Source organism: Rhopilema esculentum, chromosome 8 (genome assembly GCF_057945365.1).
Source record: "Rhopilema esculentum isolate cy_ngs chromosome 8, ASM5794536v1, whole genome shotgun sequence".
In the NCBI taxonomy this organism is placed as follows: domain Eukaryota; kingdom Metazoa; phylum Cnidaria; class Scyphozoa; order Rhizostomeae; family Rhizostomatidae; genus Rhopilema; species Rhopilema esculentum.
The window spans coordinates 6,030,508-6,053,275 of record NC_142822.1 but is presented as its reverse complement, the minus strand read 5'-3'; the positions used below and the strand labels follow the sequence as shown (position 1 = coordinate 6,053,275).

General features: G+C 36.4%; 2 protein-coding genes across 3 annotated transcripts in view; one reads left to right on the top strand and one right to left on the bottom strand.

Moving 5' to 3' along the window:
• Positions 1-22,665, bottom strand: part of LOC135694595 (BTB/POZ domain-containing protein 19) — a 45,314-nt gene extending 22,649 nt beyond the window's left edge. Inside the window, exon 1 of the mRNA XM_089109824.1 lies at positions 19,625-22,665. The gene's annotated coding sequence lies outside the window, so the exon portion shown is untranslated. The remainder of the gene's footprint in view (positions 1-19,624) is intronic.
• LOC135694591 (uncharacterized) lies at positions 3-11,265 on the top strand. 2 transcript variants are annotated; one of them, XM_065213399.2, is made up of 13 exons: positions 3-166; positions 1,210-1,286; positions 2,191-2,262; positions 2,854-2,955; positions 4,107-4,238; positions 4,907-5,042; positions 5,653-5,696; positions 6,018-6,068; positions 6,651-6,692; positions 7,569-7,655; positions 8,201-9,212; positions 9,483-9,700; positions 10,057-11,265. In XM_065213399.2, the coding sequence occupies exons 1-13, from the start codon at positions 142-144 to the stop codon at positions 10,078-10,080; spliced, it is 2,022 nt and encodes a 673-aa protein (XP_065069471.2). In that variant the 5' UTR covers positions 3-141; the 3' UTR covers positions 10,081-11,265. The 2 variants fall into 2 exon arrangements, with proteins under 2 accessions (XP_065069471.2, XP_065069470.2); XM_065213398.2 differs by lacking the exon at positions 3-166 and adding an exon at positions 230-637.
• Positions 22,666-22,768: the final 103 nt, after the last annotated feature.

Below are 22,768 nucleotides of genomic sequence, written 5' to 3'. Positions count from 1 at the left end.
TGCATTCACGTGACAAATTTCTTTTCAAACCAAAGTTGGCCAATCGGCGGAAGTAGTTCCGTCTTTCATCGACATTAGGGTCTGCGCTGAATCTTATAGATCTTGGCATCTATGTCGTAAATATTGGCTTAAACACTCAAAATGGTGAAGCAAAAAAGCACCAAAGGTATGCTTAATATCAAATGTTTTAGCTATGTACATCATTCGAGGTAGCAGGATATGCGCCTTCTCGGAAACTCATTTGCATCCCTAGTTTGATGCTGGGCTGTTGTAAAATTTCCAACTGCTTTGGGCGAAATTGTTTTTCATTTGAACGGTTGTTGCTCTCAGTGTGTGATGGAACGTAGATGGAAATCAAATAAAAGTCGTGTTTCAACCAGTTTTTCTAATGGGACAAACTTGTCTTTTCATGTATGTGTCAGGGGTATAACACAAAAACTAATTTAGCTCAGTGTACAAGCAGCATGTTGTCCACTGAGGACAAACACTTTCCAAGGAGTTAATTTTGAAGCCTGTTGTCTGAAATGAAATCGCATCAATACAACTACAGTTTAATTTGTTGAAGCTGGTGAAAGAAGAAGTTTCGACTTTCTGATAAAGTGAAACATGACGTACGGAAGTGAATATCATCAGCTCCGTATGTTTGATTTTGATATTTGTAGATAACAGCTTGTATAACCATCAACTGTTAATCTCATCCGCCCAGAACAATACGGCTTTGATCAGAAAGCTTTGATAGCAATTGCAAATATTAGAAATACACAAACTGCGATAACACTTTTCAGAATGAGCATTTATTCGCAATATGATGATTGATACTAGAATTTTCAATATGAGCCAATGTATTCATTTTTAAGGAGCCAGATGAAAGTTCAGAATTATCACTATGGTAATCGATAAAGTAGAAATAATTTGGAAAGTGTGGCAGCTGGAAATCTAAATTTTTTGGAAATTGTTGTTACACAGAATTAGCCTGGTCATAAATAAATTGAGGGAGCCTCGTCATACTATCAGAATAAATTAGAAGAAAAAAACACCTTTGGCTTGTTCTGCTTCTGCAGAGACTTGCTTCCATGGGTCTTGTTGAGAGTTTGCAAACATAATTATCTATGCAGAAGGTAGCATTAAAGTTTTAAGGTTTATTCTCTTGTTATGAGTTGTCATATTAGTCAGTACTAAAAGTTTTTTTTAATTTCAAATATTTTTCAGGTAATAATGAAAAAGGGCTAGACCCTGTCTTCACCATGGACAAATTCATTGGAGAGGGAGTTATGTTCAAATGCAAGGTATATTAAAAAGAAGATGCACTTGATATAAAAAATGTCGTTTCAAAAAACAGTGTCATGAACTAAATTGTTTGTCTGATAAAGCCAGCTAGAAGAAGATTTCAAAGTGATACCAATAAGAACATGTTTGAACTTCACTATTCTTGAGATGTCTTGTAGATAAACCTCTTGGCCTTCTTCTACTTGACCTCCCTTTCTTGCATCAAGATTAACTGTTCTCAGGACAGTTGAGGTATAACTGTTCTGATAAGAGATATCCCCTGGTCACATTATCCTGGTTGTAATAACATTGATGGCATATATTCTGCAAAAGAGGCTTTGTGTGGGCTTCAAAAATTTCTTAAAGATATTGTGAATATTAATGTTTAAAAGTCTGTTATATAGTTCTTGCTGTTGTATAGCCAGAGATGTATACATTTTGCTTTGTAGAACAGGACTGGTTCTGAATTGCAATCCGGAGCTAAAATGGGATTTTCTGTTGATAGTATGATTGCTAAGAAAATAGTGACTTTGTCTATTTAAAACCACCATAGCTTTGACCGCTCATATGAAAACATGTTTAAACATCACTAGAATGTCATCTGATTTAATGAAATGCCAAAGCAAGACAAAACCTTTGATTGTCCAGTGTTTACTGAGTTATAGTCTTCACAATTTAACCACCTCTCTCTAAGGCTTTTTCTCAATTCTCTGCCACTTTTTTCTAAAAATATTTACATATTATGAATGAAATAATGATAAACAAATGGTGCTCTATATGCCATTTGTGTGCAAAATAATATAACAAAGATATATTTTTGTTATTTGATTTTATATATCTTTGTTATATTATTTTGCACACAAATAATTCAATTGGAGGTTTTATTAATTTTTCATTCTAAAATGGTTTTTATGTTCTTCACAGCTTTTTGGATTTGTAAAAGTGCCAAGACCTCGAGGTGATGATATTTGTGCAGATGCTATTGCTGGGCTAAAGGTAAAAGAAAATTTGAGGCCTTTGTACCCTTTAATAAATGCAGGTTTAGTAATCCATAATGTGAAAGAAGTGATAATTGAAATCTGTGTCAACAACTTGTTGTATTAGGTTTGAAAGTTTCAGATGGTGCAATGGTTAATGCCAAAAAATTGATGAAACACAAATGCCACCATACTACTCATGCTAAAAATGACCAAGGGTTGCCTAGGCAGAAGGTTTAATCAAAAGTTTCAAATTCTTACATAAAGCTAATAATCAGCTATAACATAAAGCTAAAACTCTTATATCAAATATCATAAAATGACTACCAAAGAACAAAAAGTTATATCCAGTTGCCTATCATAAAGCCTTAGAGGAAGAAAGGCATGTTGGGTTGATTTCACTTTTGGTTTTCGTACAAAACTGAATATAAATTTTTAGATACCCCCAGTCATTATATTATATTGATACTCTGAGGATGTTGTTTGTAAAGTACGCAAGTTGGGCTTTTCATATTCAGGCTTTCATTCTATCTTCAAATAGTTTTATGCTACGGTAAAGAGTGTTGTGTTGTACATGTGGAAAGTTATGTTTATAATCTTTGTTTTATAGCAACAAGCCAAACAGCTCAACAAGGAAAGGAAAATCCACAAACAAAGGATATTTTTAAATATTTCTTTGAAGGGAATAAGAATAATTGACCAACAATCTAGAGTAAGTTAACTTTTTAAAAATGTAACTGAATTTTGAAAAAAATGTTTCCTTTGATATATATATATCTAAGTTGCAATCCCTTTCTTTCCAATATGGGAGAAAATTTGTTCAATCAATCCAATGTTTCTGCTTATTCTATGATATGCTTCTCTAATGTCTATGATATGCTTATTCCAAAATATTAAATACGCATATAGCAGAATGGCAATGCAAATATTTTGTTCGTTTGTCATAAATTTGAGACAAAAGTTGATAACCAACATCTGGTTTAGGATATGACGAAACAAGTCTAATGATATACAGTGGCTTGTTGGATAGTTTTCAGGAGGATAAAATGAGTATTCAAATGAAAAAAAAGAAAATAAAAGAATGAAAAGGGAAAATAGGCAGGACTAAGAAAGAAATAAATAAATATAGATTAGAAAAACAAAATGCGTTGAGAATGATCAAGAATGAGCCAAGTGCAATTATCTCTGTTTTGCTACCAGATCAATGCTGTTCCCTATTAGATACTTATTTGTATTGGATTAATGTTTTATAACCTAAATTTCTCATAAGGTATGTTTACACTGCATAAAAAGTAATTTGGTAGCCATAAGCTGAAAATCCACTCGAGGAAAATGATCGGCGGATTTGATCAGATAAAGTTGTTCTGATCATTTGATCCATATGGATCATTTTGGATTAGAATTTAAATAACATTTGACACCACAGGATCTTTACCTTATGACGCAAGTGCTCTATTGCTTGAGGAGTTTTGTTTCGTCAGGGATCCAAAAAATTTAGTCATGCAACCACTTTTGCGTCCAGAGCACATCCAAACAACAAAATCGGATCTTATCTGTGGATCATATTCTGGAGTAGGTTTTCAGCTTTACATTAGCCTTTTAAATGTCTGTTCTGAATTATTTATTTATACAGGACTAAATTCTTGTACAAAGTGAATCTTGGATTTTCATTTGTAAAGCTTACTAAATGATTCCATTGCTATTTTTTTCCTGTTGTTCATACTTGCTTCTATTGTTACAGTCTTTTCCTGTTTCTGAACATTTTGAGTGTATTTGAAACTTCTGACTTTAGTGTCACATTTGTGCAACTTTATTTCTTTCTCAACCAACCAAACTGATGTCAACAGGTTTTTTTAATTTCAGAAACTCGAACATGCTCATCTTGTTCACAAGATCTCATACATCAGCCATGACAAGGATGATAAACGTACTTTTGGATACATTGTCAGCCTGCCAGAGGGTCACAATCTATTTGCCTTCAAAGCTGAGAAAAATGTGAGTTGTTCTGTAAATAGCTTTTCTTTTTATTGTTTTCATTTTCATGATGAGAGATGTTCTATCTGAAGACCATTTAATTGTGCTGAACAAGTCCCTAGTCATCATTATGACAGCCACCATTCTTGGCAAATGACTTTGGAACCTCCAAGTGTTACTTTTGAAAAATTAACTTGATGTTTGTTGTAAGTTAACTATCATTGTAATCTGACTGAAATCAAACTGCTCTGAAAGAACTGCTCTGAGGCTCTGGAATTATATCAAACATTGTTTGAAGAGGGAGTAAGATGCTATTGACAAGTTGCGGAGATATGCTGCAGTTTACCAAGTATTTTTGCAAGCATTGTCAGAGCTGCAGAGAGGTTTTGCAGATGCTGGAGCAAAGCCGAAAGAAAATTTTTGTGACCATGCCCTTCAGATAAGCTTAGAAGGAATTTTTGAAAATTTCTTGCACTCATTTCTTGCACTCATTTGAAACATTTTAGTATTTTAGTAACAAATTGGCTATGTTTGATTATTTCCATTCTTAAAATGGAATTTATACTTTTTAAGGCCCCCTAGACCTCAAGGCCCTAGGGCAATTTGCAACCCCCTTTTGTCCCCCCCCCCCCCCACCCAAAAAAAATATTGCCAAACGTTTTTTAATCTTCTGAAGCCTCCAATTGTAGGCTGGGCTCATAACTTCTGACTTGAAAGAACTTTTTCATGTGGTATACCTCAAATACAAGCAAGAGCGAGAAAAAGGAAATCAAGGAGAACAAAGTGAAGTATTGGAAAGTATTAGAAATGACAAAGTTGAACAAGGTTTGCTCTTGTGCCAAATATCAGTTGAACATTATAAATGCTACTTGTGACCATGAGATTTGATGGCTCAGTCAATTATATCAAATTAAGAAATAGCAAATGGAACTTCACTCAAATCCTTCCAAATATCAATTGTTAAACTGCTCTAATTGATTTCCTCTGTCCAAAAGGCATTGGTGCCCAATTCAAGTAGATAACTTTGGATCAACCTCTGAATAAAGCTTTTCTTACTATTGGTATTGCACACTGATACATCATTATGAACTTTGCCATGAACCTTTAGCTTAAATAAAAAATGTGCAAAAGGTACCATCTATATACCAGCTATGTACCAACTGGTACCAGCTATGTTCCTATATTTCTATCGAAGGTTGTAGATGATAAGTATGATTTGCCGACCATTCGAAGCTTGTAGATACGAGTGTGATTTGCATAGAAGTTGAGACAATAAACGTCTTTCTATCTCTTACTTGAAAGAATTGAAATGTTTTGTTTCGGCACTGCTACTAATGGTAAAGATTATACTATCGTTTTTTACAGGTTTGTCTCTTAAATGAATATTAATTGATTTGTGTATAAATAAATATATTGATTGGGATTTTATATTTAGGGGAAGAGGCACTTGAGCAAGAGAAGCATGAAGATCCATATGCGGTAAGCTCTTTTCGAGGATTATAATCAAGAAAACTTTTATAATCGAACCCGTTTAACTACGGTAAACAAAGATGTTATCTGTGCCTTTCATTTAGGACTAGCCTTTAGTAAATGCATTTCGTAGCAATCGTTTTTAAGACTAACTTCTTTAAATTGGTACAGTTTATAAATAAACTGTTAATTCACGGCCTTTTTACCAAGTATGCTGTTTCTAACAGGGGCTGGGCCTATCAAAAACGTGACACTCCACGACGGATGTTTGTTCATTTTTTTATAAAACATTTTTTTTATCTTATCGCTCAAATATTTTACTCCTTTCAGGTACCCATGAAGTTCCAGCTTGTTGAGAAGACAACTGATAGCGAGTACGCTGTATGCATGCCATTTTTTCACCAAATTAAAAAGAGAGTCATTTTGTATACTAGTATAGAATGCGTATAAAATCAAATTTAGTCGTACATATGTTGTAAAAGTGTTGCCGTACAGTGGAACCCCAAAAAGAAAGACCTAAGAATTTAAGAGCCTACAGGCTGTCAACCCTTTCGAAAGCACATCATTAGCCTGGCACCCCCCCCCCCCCCTCCATACAAACACAATTATGGCTAAAAGTTGGGGTGATATGGTTATCATGCGCATGCGTTCGCATTCCATAACGAAAAAGATACGTGGTGTGGTATCCGAGAAAGCTGAAGGGTGGGATAAAAAAGAAGTCATGAGCTGGAAGGTGCGATAAACATGTAATGATTTCATCCCATCTGCCAGCATATAGGCTGAAAGGTGGGATAAATTTGCTCACATAAACAGGCCCTTCGAGTGTTTATCCCTTTTCTAACTTCAAGGCTCGTTATAGAAGCCTCGTCAGTACTCGGTCCCTCTGACAATCCTGACTTATTGCCAGCTAAGTAAAACATCGTTTTCATTGCTCATGAAATTCAATTTATTTTCTTATGAAAGGTTCCAAGTTCAAGACCTGCAACAGATGCAGATAACTTTCAGGTAAGTTTCCCTATATATGAAAACGGGTCAAACTATTATTAATATTATTATATTGCATTTTATATTCATGGACCATATCACAATCGCATCGTTAGTCATTGGCTTTTTTATTAACATATAATTTACATTGCCAAAATTACAGTGGGATCCCGATATAACGAAGCCCGGGATATAACGAACTTTCCGTTATAACAAATGCCTGGTCCCTTAGATTCTGGCTAACAAACTCTTTACAAATTCTCTCGGTATAACGAACCCCGGATATAACGAACTCTCGTTATTACAAACCAAATTCTGGGACCCTTCATCATAATTACCCTCGATTTAACCCACATTTTTTATACATTTTTACATCTGTTATTCAAACTTTATTATTTTTTGTGTTTATATATCAATTTCTCTTCGGATAAATCATTATTGTCATCGGCAAAACATGCAGATGATACTTTTCAAGCACTGGCTGATTGACTCAGAGCACGGGATGAAAGTTTGATCGCGTCAAAAATTACTGCGAATAAGTACATTGACATTACAAATACCTTCTTACATATGAGACATTGGCAATGAGCGACGATAAAAAATCAGGATTCCACCCGATTCACTGTATCCCAAAATTGATCACCTTCGTCGAAAAACTTCCATTTAGACAACTGATAATATAGTCTATCCGCTTAAAGACTATAACTGTCATCACATATTCTTAGAAATTAAAGTCAAAAGCTCAGGCGATAATTTTGATAAAGAATAGTGTTTTTGACGCCTTTTCCAGCAGCTTTTCCATACATTGTTCGTAGCTTTTGCCTTGCATGAAACGTGTCCCTTAATATATTATAGTTGTCGTTTATATTCAAAAAATAAATTACTTCTTTATTTTAGAGCGAGACCCGAGATGATCCCGAAGATGATGGGGATAACCTTCTCGATTTGGCCGATGTTAATCAAGAATTAGAATTGATGCAAAATGTAAGTAACATTAGTGAAAATGTTTCTTTATAATGTCAAAGGATAGGCCTTTTTGCTACGCGAATATTCGTTTGAATATTTTTAGCTGGAGTTAAGCAACTATATAATAGAATAATGGCAGAGAAAGATGTTGATTGAAAAACTCAAATGCTGTTTTCTGTTTTTCATTTTTGATGGCATTCATAGCCTAGTCAATACGTATATTCTGCACGTAGGTGATTCTGATCTGTATCGAAGCCTTGAACATATCCTGGTAACAAAAGAAGGTTTAAACCAAACAACTAAACAATGGTTCTGCTAGAGAAAATTGAAACGTTTTTTGCCTTTTTAACAAAAGCCTTGAACTGTCGAAAAGTTTTGTGATTGCTCAAGTATAATAGAGCAAACAAAATTATTAAGATGCCTAGAAAACTGAGTTTCAAAAATGATATCGGTCGACCTTATTAACGAGTGTAGAGATTTTTCTTGCCACTTTAGGTAGTTTCAAAAGTATAGACAACTTGAAATTGTTGATTGTCTAATCATTTGAATTTGTATTGTTTTAGGACATGAAGAGGTCTGACACAAAACAGCTTTTAGCAGAGCTTGGCGAATTCAACTTAGATGACAATCCACCACGACAACCAGAAAGTCAAAATATTTTCTCTGATGATCCGTTTTTTGGTAGTTCTGGATTCTCGGAAAATTTTTCAAGTGGAATGCAAAGTGCCACGTCGAATCCTGATATGAATTCAGCAAAAGACCCCTTCTCTCCAGATTCACAAGAGTTTTTGCCCCAGGCTTCAAACCTTAGCAAAAGCCGTTCTCTAGAGTTTGGTGGGTTTGATAACAACGATGCCTTTTCGTCAGCCTTTGATAACCCGAAACCAGCCAGTACACAACCATTTCTATCTGATGTCGGGGATCACTTTAGCACTGCTTCCGCACCCCAGCCTAATTTTGGGGCTTCAAATACAGGGTGGTCAAACTCTTTTGGAGGCGGAGGAGGCGGTCAGCTACAAACATTGTCACCGACTGTCAATGAGAATTCTTTGTTTTCAAGCAATGACCAAGTACCTGCTCCAGACCTTGTTCCGGAGAAATTATCAGAGCCGAAAGCTGGCTCTGGAGACCCGTTTGCGGCTCTGTCTGGCAATATAAGTGAAATCAGGGGCACTCTTCCTAGTGGTGGCAATGTCCAACAGTTCCAGAAGAAAGCCAAACCATCTCAAGCATCCCCAACAGACCCTCCACGTGTTATAAGCCCGGGTCCTTCTTTGCCCATACCACAAGGACAACCTGGCTTACCGCAGCAACAATATCAGAATGGACAATATGGTGGATTTTCACAGACCAACCCCTTTGGCCAGCCATCCATGCAAGCAAACATGGGATACAACCAGAGATTTAGCCCCCCTCCAATACCATCAAGACCCGACTTGCCCCAAATTCCGATGCGCCAAGATCTAATGCCAGGCGTTGGTGGATTTCAAGCAATGTCTTCAATAGAACAACAGCAGGCCCTGCCCATACAAAAGCCATATAGTCAGCCCATGCAACCAGCCTTTCAGACACAAGGTTTGTTTCTCCTGTACATTTGATGGGACCAGAACTTCCAGGAAAGAGACAGCCCTCAATCATTTATTTCTTAATCTCATACTTAGTCACATACTACAAAATGCATTTCCTTCTGTACGAATTGGGTATTGCTCTCTTAGGAAAGTATATTTGTATATGTAAGCAAACAAGATAACAAAATCTTCATTAAGCCCGTAAACCCTCTACGACAAACAGCGATTTGAGTTTGTGATTGCAATAATAAACCGTGATGGTAATTCTTTTTAACAGGTAACAACGGCTTTGGGTCAGCTACAGACCCTTTTGCAAACCTCGGGGGTGCGTTTTCAACAAGTGACTCCTCCACAGCCCAGGAGCCCCTCTACGCAGTCGTGGATAAAACGAAAAAAAACAAGCAAAATACTGACGTGTTTGGCATGTTTGACAACACAACAACAGGTTTTAATGGAGGATCAAGCCATTCAAGTGCCAATACTAATTCAAATCAGGTATGACGTTTGTTTATCGGGTCATACTTTTGGGCCAAGCCATGTTAATTGGGCCAAACGAGCTTTAAGTTCAGTTTTAAACACTGAAAGATACTGTGCTAACCAGAAGTCCTTCCCTTTTATGGTAACCCAATTTTTTCTTGTAAAGGAAAAAGGGCCTTTTCAAAAACTCTCTCAAATATTGCGATAGTATCGTCTATTTCGTTGCCTGTCCGTGCTTTATGGAATCTATTAGAAACGAGGTAGTTTTGTTTGTATTTTGGTATTATTATCCGTTGTTTCTTCTTGCTGTAAATATCCATGGAGAAATTTTTTTGGTATAATTTCGTGCATTTTAGCTATGAACTTTTTTTCAGGACCCTTTTGGCTTTGGTTTCTAATCATTGTTGGTTTTGAATGGCGGAGTTCCAGAAAGATACACATCGGTACTTTTCTATCTATTAATGCGAACCCAAATATCAGTGATGCATATGTTTAAACTTTATATTTACAAAACATTTTAAATTGCCACCTTCAGCGTGGATGTCCTGTTTGCCTTTCAAGACGTTGCTGTAAAATTCAAGGCAGCTAAGAATCTTCCTTCTTTCACAGACTTTTCTTTAAAGTCCTTTGATTTTTCTATAAAATCGTCTGTTTTTTCTATAAAATCGTCTGTTTTTTCTATAAAATCGATTGTATTTTTATGAATGAATTTAAGTTTATACATTTTCATAGCACATTAAAATTTATATTGCAATATATAGTATAGGTTTCTGTAAGATATAATATATCGTTGTTAACTTGGTATCACAATGGCTAAAGTGCACAGGCTTTCAAGTAGTTCATAACAGAGATTAATAACATTGTTCCCAGCAATAGTACCCTGTTTAAATAGAGTCCCCCTTGACCCGAACGTAAGGGATTGAGATGAAATGTAAGGAATTTTACTTCCAGTGATAATTAAAATATTAGAATTTGTTGATGAAAAGACTTGTTCGAAATATTAGAAATATTGCATAGTGATTAAGTGAAGACGTCATGACAATATGGTTTAAAAGTTTTCAATTTAGTGAAGACGTCATGATAACTCCACCACATTACCTTTGACTCATTAGGCCTACTAGAAAAAGTCTCAAAGGTAGTCTCATTTGGGCTTATCTCAAGCCATTCCTAAGAGCAGAAGCACTACAACAAATTAAAACAAAATATCAGTTAAAACATTGCTCACCACTCTGCTGGACGTTTTTATCTTTAATGGGATGACTTTGCCGAATATTATAATAAGTTCTCTTTCCAATATTTTCATTTCATGTTGCTGTTTTCTTTGAATATGGAATGGCCTAAAATACAGAGTCAGAACTTGATAATTTTGAATATCAAAAGCCTATATTCCATATTCAAAGAATAAATATTATTAACCGCTGCTTTTCAGCTGTCAGAAATTGCTACTGTTTGTCAAAAACTTCTGATTGAATAAATTTGTTTATAGAGAGATTGATATGATATAAAAGATTAATAGATTGATATATTTTGCAAATTGTGATCAGATATTTGACATGGCATGTATGGAGAAAATTCTAATTGTATTTTTCGGATGTTCTTTCATATTTGTGATCTTTCTGCTTCAACTTTTTTTGGAACTTTCATGATTATTATCAGTAAGGGCGAACATACAAAAAAATAATCTTTTTGGGGTACACAATTTTAAAATGGCTTTGAAAAAAGCAAACATTTTAGAACATACTGAAGCTTTTCGTCTGATACTCTTCAGAGTATAAAACATCAGAACATAGATCAAAACACTGTGCTAGGAAATATATATATATACCCAGTTGTGACCAACAAGTTGAGACCAATCAGAAACGCGAGGACATGACTGTTGAGGTTGCCCAATCAGTGCCGGAGTCCTTAGGTGAAAACAAACTCCTTCTGTCTACACAATATCAGTTTTTTATGCTTTTGTAGATGAATTCCAAAACTGCTAGATGGAAGACGATGGGGCTTTATCAATTATCCGAATCATGCCGCTATTATAGTTTTTTGCACAATCTGGGTTTTCCAGTAAATGCTGCCCGATGGCAAAATCGCATGTTTTAGTTGTAGTTTTAGATCTGCAAGACCGAGGTGGCTGGTTTCTTTGGGGTAGAGTTTTGTTTCTAATGTTAGAAGGGACATGTATTTTCTTCTATCCCCAATCTTTAGTCTGAGCTCTAAGCAAAGTATTTGACTTGAATTGTGCAAATTGTGATCATGAAAATGGGTACACTAGAGTAATTTCACACGCTGGTGATGATGCCGAACAGACACAAGCTGAAACATGCCCCCAAGTGCTATTTTTAGACTGGGGTACTTGGCCCCAGTCCTCGAATTGGGCCAATCTTCATATGTCATTACTAATTTCTGAAAAAAGTGCGAAAGGAAAGATTTAGGTGCATTATCATATATTAAAATATATTAAGAAAAAAGGAAATGAAAAATTGCCCCTTGATGCTATTTTTAAAATATGATATTGGTACCCATGTCTCTATTCAGGCATTCTTCTCTAAATAATTACTCTCTTTTATATGAATATGAAATGTAGCTTTCTTCATTCTTTCAACAAACTGAAATGTAATACGAAAAGATGTAATTGACAATCTCACTCCTTGATGCTATTTTAAGAATGGGGTAATGGAATCCAGTTCTAGAATTTGGGTTTTAACCTCATAGTCTAAGCTCTAAGCTCAGTATTTGACTTGAATTGTGCAAATTATGGTACCAGCATGAAAATAGTAACTCTGGGGCAATTTGACACGTTGATAATGATGCCGAACAGACACAAGCTGAAAAATGCTCCTAAGTGCTATTTTTGGACTGGGGTACTTGACCCCAGTCCTCCATTTTGGATTTCATCCATACGTAGTTAACTAACGTTTAAAGTGAGCATGAAGGTAAAGGTTTAAACACAAGTCTACACGATAAAAGTATAACACAGAAACTATTAAAATATTACCCTTGATGCTCTATTTAGAATGGACTAGTGGAGCCCAGCCCTTTATAAGCTTTCTTCAATAAATCATTACTATTTTTGGTATGAATACGAAATAAAGTGAATACAGTGGAATCCCGATATAACGAACGTTGAAGGGAACCAGAAAATAGTTCGTTATATCGGGAGTTCGTTATACCGAGAGACAAGGTTTTTTTGGGTCCTTTCGCAGTTCACGCCTGCGGCTTGTTTAAGCTATCTCCAACCTCGGTGTACATTTAACTCTAAAAAACCAATCTAAATTCAAATAATACAACTGGTTGGTCATTGAAAATGAAAATTTTAATATTCCTTTTATAATTTGGGACCAAGAGATTGGCAAAGTTGGTATCACTTTGCTCCTAGTTGGTGCCTGAATGATGTCTTCGATCACTTCACATCCTCATTTGCCTTTTCCTGCTTTTCCATCTGGGTCTCGCAATCAATTTTTGTCGTCGCTCATTGCCAGTGTCTCATATGTAACAGGGTATTCGTTAGTGTCCATGTACCCATTCGTAGTAATTTCTGATGCAAACAAACTTTCATCTCGTACACTGAGTCTATCAGCCAGTGCTTGGAATCATCGGCATGTTTTACCGATTGAAGAATATTTCCCCCCAAGAAAAAGTGATAACCGAAAATAAATGAACAAAAATAACAGATTAAATATTTTTGAAAAGTTCGTTATATCGAAGGTAGTTGTGGTGATGAAGGGACCTAGAAATTGGTTCGTAATAACGAGAGTTCGTTATATCCGGGATTCGTTATACCGAGAGAATTTATAAGGAGTTTGTTAGGCAGAATCCAAGGGACCAGACATTTAGTTCGTTATATCCGGGGTTCGCTATATCGGGATTTCACTGTATTAAAACTCTGGATTGCTGCTACTCTTCTCAGAGGCCTTCAAGAAAAGCATAGAAGAACTGCCTAGATTGAAGTTTGGAAAACACAGAGGCTAGAAGAATCAGTGCAATTCTATTATTGATTTACTGCAATGAAGTCAGAGTCAATGCTATTGTTGCTAGTTAAAGCAACAAGGGAGTCAAATCTTCACATGTTTCTAAGGGGCCCTTTACATGAGACCCGAAACGAAACTCATGCCGGCACGAGTTTTCATGCCGGCACGAGTTTCATGTCGGGTGCTGGTCTGAGCTACTGTTGTGATTACATGGCGTTGACCGAAATGAAACTCATGCCGGCATGAGTTTTCATGCCGGCACGAAAATCTCATGTCGCTTTTTCGTGCCGGCATGAAGTTTCATGCCGGCACGAAAGTGTCGTGTAAACAGATCAGTTTTTCATATCGGGGGGAATCAGTGATAAAATCGCCTCCGTTGCACAAATGCTGCATTTGGATTTGGTGAAATGTATGGCCTAAATTCTGACAACAAGTCTGAAAAAAATTCCCTTGACATTCTAAAGTTAACATGCCATTCTCCATCGCTTAAAATTCCATCCCAAACATTTAACCACCATGCACTCGTGCGACCAGGCTTTTTCCATTGTCGTCTTTTTTTCCTCAAAAATATATTTCTCATGGCTCTGTATCGGCAAAGGGCGCGATTTTTATCTTCAACCGCAGCTCTTAACTTTTCCTTAATTTCTTGCTGTTGCAAGAATACCTGTATAGCTAGAAGCATTTGCATTGTAGCGCAATGCAACCAGTTGTAAAAACTAGATAATTGAGGACTGTGATCAAAAGAATTTTCCTTGGATCCTTTGCCGCCATTTTAAAAATTTACTCTCAAACTTTCCCGCTCTTTTTTGAGAAGCACGAAGTCACGTGAATATCATGCGAAAGAATTCGACAGTTTCATGTCGGGTTTCATGTAACGGCGAGCAAATTTCACCGAATTTTCATGCCGGCACGAACTCATGCCGGCATGAGTTCATTTCGGGTCTCATGTAAAGGGCCCCTAAGTGCCCTTTATTAGATTGCACCTTGGATGTTTAGCCTTTGTCATACAATCTACTCGCGCTGGCTGCCGATATAACATCAATCGTATCTAAAGTAGCCTATAATTATAACAATTTTCGCCCCTCTGAAAATTTCCCAGTTTGTAAATGCAGTAAGGGTACTGAACATTTCTGCTACTTTGGATATGCAAATTATGCGAGACTTTCAGAAGTAGCGCCACATTTTTCCTGTACATGTGATAAATTGCATTGACCTTCAGAGGCAGGAAACGAGAAAATATTTAAACATATCGTTTTATGCATATATTAACTGAGTTTTTCACAATATTTTTCGGTGATTGAAAAGGGTGTATGTAGCTACACTTTAGTGTTTACATCAAAATTAGCGATATTTGACAGTAGATGAAAAAGTCGAATGAGCTTGGATCTAAGTAGCCCATTCTTTAGAGAGAAACAAGGCAGAATTTTATCTTCTCTTGATATTTGAGTGTATCACAAAGTATAGAATGCTTCGTATGTTCTAAATAGCTAAAGTTCATTGATAAATTCAAGGCTATTTGATTTTTTGATGGATTTTTCACCTAGAAATATCGTTAAACAACCACACTGACGACGTCATCATTTACCAGCCCCCTGTACTCTCTATATGCTAAATAATCTAAATTACTCAAGAGATTTAGCCACTTGGTTAGATTGTTGTAATAATTTACCTGTCTATAATGACCAATAACTTACAATAAAATAAAGTCTAAAAAGAGGGTCTATCATTTGCAGCATCTTAAGGTAATTTTCTACTTCATTCTAAAAATACTGTTTGGTTAACCAAAAGATAGACAGCCATACTATAATTTTTACGTCAAAAATAAGTAATGGCTTGTAGAAGAGCGTTTACATAGAGGCCTAGAGGCAACAACCCTAATCTAAAAGTAGAATCAAAGGATAATAATGTTTCTTTGTTATACTTTTATCGTGTAAAACTATGGTTAAACCTATGCCTTCATCCTCACTTTAAACGTTGGTTAACCACGTATGGATGAAATCCAAAATGGAGGACTGGGGTCAAGTACCCCAGTCTAAAAATAGCACTTGGGGACTTTTTTCAGCTTGTGTCTGTTCGGCATCATTATCAACGTTTCGAATTGCCCCAGTGTAACCATTTTCATGCTGGTACCACAATTTGCACAATTCAAATAAATACTGAGCTTAGAGCCTAAACTATGAAGGTAAAACCAACATTCTAGAACTGGGTTTCATTACCCCAATTCTTAAAATAGCATCAAGGAGTGAGATTGTCAATTACATCTTTTCGTATTACATTTCAGTTTGTTCAAAGAATGAAGAAAGCTACATTTCATATTCATTTAAAAGAGAGTAATTATTTAGAGAAGAATGCCTGAATAGAGACATGGGTACCATTCCTTTCGCACTTTTTTCAGAAATCTTTAATGACATATGAAGATTGGCCCAATTCGAGGACTAGGGCCAAGTACTCCAGTCTAAAAATAACACTTGGGGCATTTTTCGGCTTGTGTCTGTTCGGCATCGTCATCAGCGTGTGAAATTACCTCAGTGTATCCATTGTTATGCTGGTATCACCATTGGCACGATTCATGTTCTGACAGCCCAGACTATTTTGGGTTGTGCGTCCGACGTAGCCAGAATTCCACTGGCACGTAGCACGTAAATACTCACCCAACATGATTCTTTGGGAAAGAGCCTGTGGTGACCTTTCCTTATGAAATATTCTTAAAATGTATAAACAGAACCAATAGATCTTAGTATGTCAAATATGAAAGGGTAGGATATATCTGGCTGAAAAATCAAACTGAAGTATAGTTGATGTGACTGGTCTATGTATGTATCTTGAACGGAGTGTTGAAGGCAGATACTGTACATTTGTTACCATACGGCTTTCTTACGTCTATACGAAAGCACTTTATTGTAAGCTACCAGTAGATTTATTCCGGAAAATATATTTGAGGGGGTTTGCTTAAGGAGGATTTATTCGAGAGGGGCTTTTAGCCGTAACCAAAAAGTTCAAAGAAGTTGATCATAAAACAATCAATATAACAGCAAATATTGCTAGTAAAACAGCAGATATTGTAGGATCCTCAACCTCAACCATACGGTGAAAAGAGAATTACTTTTGAATCGTGATTCTTAAGGGGCTTTAAAATAGTAAGTATAGTCACATTTTGTGAAATTAAACGGTCAGTTGGGTGATAACTTTTATCCTTGACTGAGAAAATTACCGATACCGCAAGTTCTTGAATTGGCCTCCTCGCATAAGCCCCCCCCCCTTGAATACGCCCCCACCCTGGAAACAAAAAATTCTCATTCCCCCACCCTCGAATAAGCACCTACTTCGAGGGGGCCATATCGCTAATTTGCTTATTTGCCTGTTCTCATATGGCCATATCGCTTATTTTGCATATTTAGAGGTACTTAATGATGCTATTTCAGGATTTTGGATCTAAATTCAAAATTTCTTTGAATAGATTTTTGTGATGTCATCACTTGAGAACTATATTGCAATTTATCTTGTCTTCGGTGACAAATAGAGTCCACTTCGTGGACAAGTAAAAATTTTGTCAATCTCTCTTTTGCCTTTGAGCATCGATTTCATTTTGTGACGACAAACTTCTATCATGGTTTTAAAATAACTTCCACGAGTATGGCTTCTACTATTCTTGAAGAATTTCGATGTTCCGTAAAGCGAGGCAGTAGCGAAACAGAGGCTCATAGAGTAAGTTTAATGCAGGCACCGCGGAGGGTTGAGAAAAGTGGGGGGTCTAAAAAAAGTAGGGGGGGGGGGCTAAAATCGTATAAAAAGAGGCTTTTCTGGTAGTTTGATACTTAATATTTGGCATCTTTGTGCAAAAAGTGGGCTAAAGCCCCCCCCCCCCCCTGCTCCGCGTTGCCTGTAATTAACACCATGTCTTTGCAAAATATCGCAGCTAATTGGATTTTTTTTGGATTTGAGTAGTTTAAAGAGTACATGAAGATTTCCGAGGATTTCCGGATTTCTAAAGGATTTTTTGTGCATTTTCGGGTTTTTTCGGAGTTTCTTAAATACCAGAGGTGATGTAGGGAATTTTTTATGCGAAATGCCCCTTAGTCTATTTTTGGCATTCCTGTCTATTGCCCCTTAGTCATTTCAGGAAAAGCAGAGGGTGCTGAGAGGGTGCAGTTAAGTTAAGAAACTATTAAAGAACTTTTAGAACAGGGGGTGGGCAGCCTACGGTCCGTGGGCCAGAATCCGGCCCTGAAGATAAATTTTGTGGACCGCGAGATGATAAAATCATATTATAATTTCCTTTTGCTTGCCAAGGATGATTTTCCAAGTAGTCACAAATATTAAATGAAACATATTGATTCGAAAAGAGATTATCTTCACCAAACCTGGGAGACATGGAAAGAATTGTTTCACTATCCGTTGTCAAGAATTCGTCCTGCTGAAAGAAGGGAGAGCAGAATCTTTGAGGGACAGGGCAAACGTTAACAAATGCATCAACGACGAATCTTGTTGGACGCACTCATAGCAGTTGAGAAGGGATTACGGTTGTACCTATTTTGTCATTTCTCAGTTGTTGATGCTGCGCCGGGGCCTATCCTGGATATATTTGTGCTTACGCATATTGACGCGAATGCATGGGTGTAGAGCTAGGGAGCTCTCAGGGGGGCTGAGTCCCCCTTGTTGATGCCAAGAATTAGCAAATTTCTACTTTTGCTATTGTTTTTCATAACATTTTTGTAGGAGCCCCCCTTGCTACTTTGATAGCACTACTCCACTGCGTGAATGGCCATAGATGAATGACCGATGCTAAACGTTGACTGGTGAATAATTCTGTATTTCCTTCCTATGATGATTTCTCCAAACCCTGAATAACATCATTTTTAATTTTGGTTGTTTTTTGTCAGTTTTAGATTGTGATAGTCTTATCTTGTAAACTCAAGGTAGCCGCCAGTTGCAATCTAACTTTGTACTAGAGAAGTTTATAATTTTGGTGTATTTAAATTTAAATGAAAATTTCTCACTGTTATTATTATCATTTTATTAAAAGTATTGTATTCATTTTTTCTATTACCTTTGACCCGCTTAAAGAGAAGGCTTGAAAGATCTGGCCCACTCTCCAAAAAGGTTGCCCACCTCTGCATTCGATCGGAAATGATCCAAATACAAGTAATTTGAAAAACTAGGCCTCGAGGTAGGTTTCTAATAAAAAAGCGTGTTGTATCTATTGAAAATTATATGACACATCCAATGTTGAATTACATGTTTTTTTTATGGCAGTACTCAATAAAGAAGGATATCTGACTGGCATTATCAAATTATTATTCGAATTATTTGAATTAAAAAGATGAAGTTTCGCTAGTTATTTAAATTAAGCTGACCCTTTACGTGTAACAAAAGTGCAAACAATTATTTTCGTTACATTTTGATCAATTAATTATCTTTTCTTGTCTTCTGGCATCTTTGTACCTCTATATTTACTTGCTCCTAGTTTTAATTCAAAGAAACACGAAGAAAAACGTTCATGAATTACTAAGGAATTTTAAGCACTAAGATTTGGCTTTTAGTTAAGGAAGTTTTATTACTGAGCCTAAGCTGAATTTCCTTATAAAAATGTCTGTAGATCTTTGTTAGACAAGAAACGTTTCGATGATTATCTTGACAGTTTGTCTTGATCTCATTATGACAAAAGTTGATGATGTTGAATAACAACCATGTGAGCAATTGTAAAAGTTTGACGTTCAAAATGATCTCATATAAAAATGTTACATTAGTCTTATCAGCAGGTGTTGAAACTCATTTCGAATGTATGCTAGGAGCAGGAGTCTTATCATGTCAGTATCCTACTCGATTTTTGAAATAGGCCTAAATATATATATCCCTACAGATTTGACCTATATATCCCTGCAGATCTGACGAAAGTTTCTCTCCACTGCAGAACACCAAGGCTATAAAAACTAGTACCTAAAATAAACATTGAAAGAAGACAAACTAGGTTGTGACTCACCATAATTCATGTCAGCAAGTCAATTGAAAGTGAACTTGAGCCATCTTGAACTTATGTGATGGCGGCGTAATTTGAATTTGCTCCTGTGCAGCTTTGTCAATTTCGAAGGCACGGACGGCTGAGAGAGCGTCAAAGGGCTATAATGATTTCAAGTACTGTTTCAAGTACACCTAAAAAATCCTAAGTTCTGGTTTTATGAAACTTTTAGGGGTCGCCAAGGGAGTGTTTTCTTTAATGCCCCCATTTTGAAATTGAAGGTGCAGCCCTGGCCCTTTGGCTCCCGAACGATTGTGCTTTCCAAGCTCAAACTAGAGGTAAAGTAGGCTTATTCTCCAATAAACGGTCCAATTTTCAATAGAAAAAGCTTTCCCTAAAGCATATTTTAAGCCTTGGTCAAACGATCCAACATTTCACCTAACATTTCGCCCAACATGGTGTTGGGCGTAATGTTGGATCGTTTGACCGCCTTGTTGGGTCACTCAACATCGTAAATTTCGATGTTGGACGAAATTTGACTGAGGTAAAAAGTGTTTCCTGCCCACGTCCAATAATTCTATTGTTTTGAAGTGTTAAGTGAAATGTTGGATCGTTTGACCACCTCAGCCAACATTGTTGGCTCTGCGCACGCGAAGTTGGCTAAAGAGCGCCAAAATTCAATCATCGCATCGTTTTTGTTTTCTTGGGCTGGTTTCGTTCGTTTCAACAATCGCGTTTGCTTACAATCAGTTACACTTGAATAATGGACAATATAACGAAATATAACGAATTCTGTGCGAAAGAAGAGGCATCAAGCATCAATAAAGAAACAGTAGCACAGGGGAGCTACAAGAAAGCGCAGGGGGAAGAATTTAGGCCACGGCCTTGAAAGGGAATGCGACGCTCGTCCTGAAAGATGACTGTGAAAATATCTGAAGTGAAAATAAAAAGAGAAGGCAGTGATTTCTTTGCGTTTTTTGGACCGAAATGACGCAAAACAGTGCAGCATTCAGCGCGAACTTCTACCCAGTCCTTTTTTGATCTGCGCGTGAAAATGTTGGGTGAAATGTTGGATGAAATGTTGGATCGTTTGACCACCATTGCTGGGCGACTCCAACATATTAGGCGAAATGTTGGTAAAATGTTGGATCGTTTGACCAGGGCTTTATCGTTTATACGCAAAGAAAAAAATGTTGAATAATTCTGTTCTGTGCAAAGTTAAGAGGTTAGGTGATTAGGATCATTTCAAATTTTAAAAAGGCATAAAAACCTGGAATGGAGACAAATGCACCTGTAAAATATGTAAATAAGTAGATTAATGTTGAACTTTTTCCTTTTTTGTACATAAATGGTTGGTGTTAATTGGTTTTACATAATCATCTATGTATATTCCAAACCTAATCAACTATATTCAAAACCAACTGCAAATTAGGAGATTATCATTATGATTATTATTCTATTATTTTTATTATATAACTATGATATTCAACTCGACAACTAACATTGTCTGGGGGAAAAGGAGCTGTGATGCCGGTCATATTTACGGGCAATTGGGGCAGGGATTTTAGAAGGCTTGTAGATAAGATATGAGGAGTTAAATAATGACAAGCAGTCAATAATATGCTGGCGAGTTATTTTTAGACATTAAATTAAGGGAAAGACCTGAATGCTTAGAGCAAAGTCCTAACAAGAGAAGGGAGACGCTAAGAAAAGAGGTAGGATCAAGCGTGGCGACTTTTAAGAAGACAGGGTGCGAGAGTCTTGGAACCAAGAAGAAGATAAAGCGTACCAATGTTTTGCAGCTCTGGGAAGAAAGATGAATTGTGAGACAAAGTTCATGAACTTGGCAATTGAGATTTTCTGGGGCTTGGAACATGTCCAGGGGACCACAAGGATAACATCTCTGGTATTTGGAGAGCCATGTTGAAAGCAACACAACATCGATAAGGAAGAGGGTGGAGAGACTTCAGGCACACGAAATGTGTTTTAGCCTTTTGAATAGAGGAATCATCAAAACAACAGGAAAACTGCGCTACATTGGGAATTACCTTACATTTCCTTGACGATTATGAATGCCGATGGCAAGTGACCTCCCCCGTAAAAAGGAAAGTGACCAAACTCTTGCATCCATATCCAAAATTACAATGAACCGAACTATCTACTCGTTTATTTAAAAATTTTGGTTGATGTAACAAAGACAGCAAAAAGTTGTTACAAATAAGTTGTAACAAGACAAAACGTGACACAGGCATCACTTTCGTTATCAGTTGATATGGATGAGCCATTAGTACCACAAAACCAAAGCTATTGCGCGGTAAAAACCAGCAATTATAAACAGGATATAAAAATATAGATGATCAAAGAAGTTGGTGAGCAATAACGATATCATATAACAACAATCTCTAATTACAAAGCTGAATATTGTCCACAATTTCTAAACAGCATTTAAGATATTTCCCATTATTTCGCTCAACACAATAAAACGACCATTGATAAGTTGCTAAATTTCTTTCATTGTTGAAACATACTATTACAAATGGCATTTGCAGCACCCGAGGCATTTGCTAGCCTCCAATTGCTTGTAAGGCATGTAGAAAGTTTTCTTAAGATGAAAAGTGCTCATTTTCTTGTTGAAAGGGACTTTATGTATTTATCAAGCACTCTCTGCACAATTGCCAAAGGTTTGATTGATGTTTTTTATCTCCAAGTTTTGCTCATGACAAAAAAGGCCAAGCTACACATTATGGCGGGGCACACGTTAGAATTTTACCTCCCTGATGAGATTAGGTATCATTGTCAACAACAACAACAACAACAACAACGATGTCAACAACAAAAGGATAAACTTTGAGCAATCAGAAACACGTCTTATTGTTCATACATTTGCTTTAAATCATTAACAAATATTACTAAAATTACAACTTTGTATAACTTATAATATCCCCAATTATGACAATACACTATGTTTGGAATATAACCAGTGATTATATACCTAATATATATATCATAGAAACGCAAAAGACTTTAAACTACATCAGTTTTATTCAAGAACAACACTGTTCTAAATATTTGCTCTAAATATTGTAACTTTACACTAAATATTCGATGTTTGTCCTAAAGTAGCTCTTGCTGATGAAGATTCCTTTGCTAAATTTCATTCTGATTCAA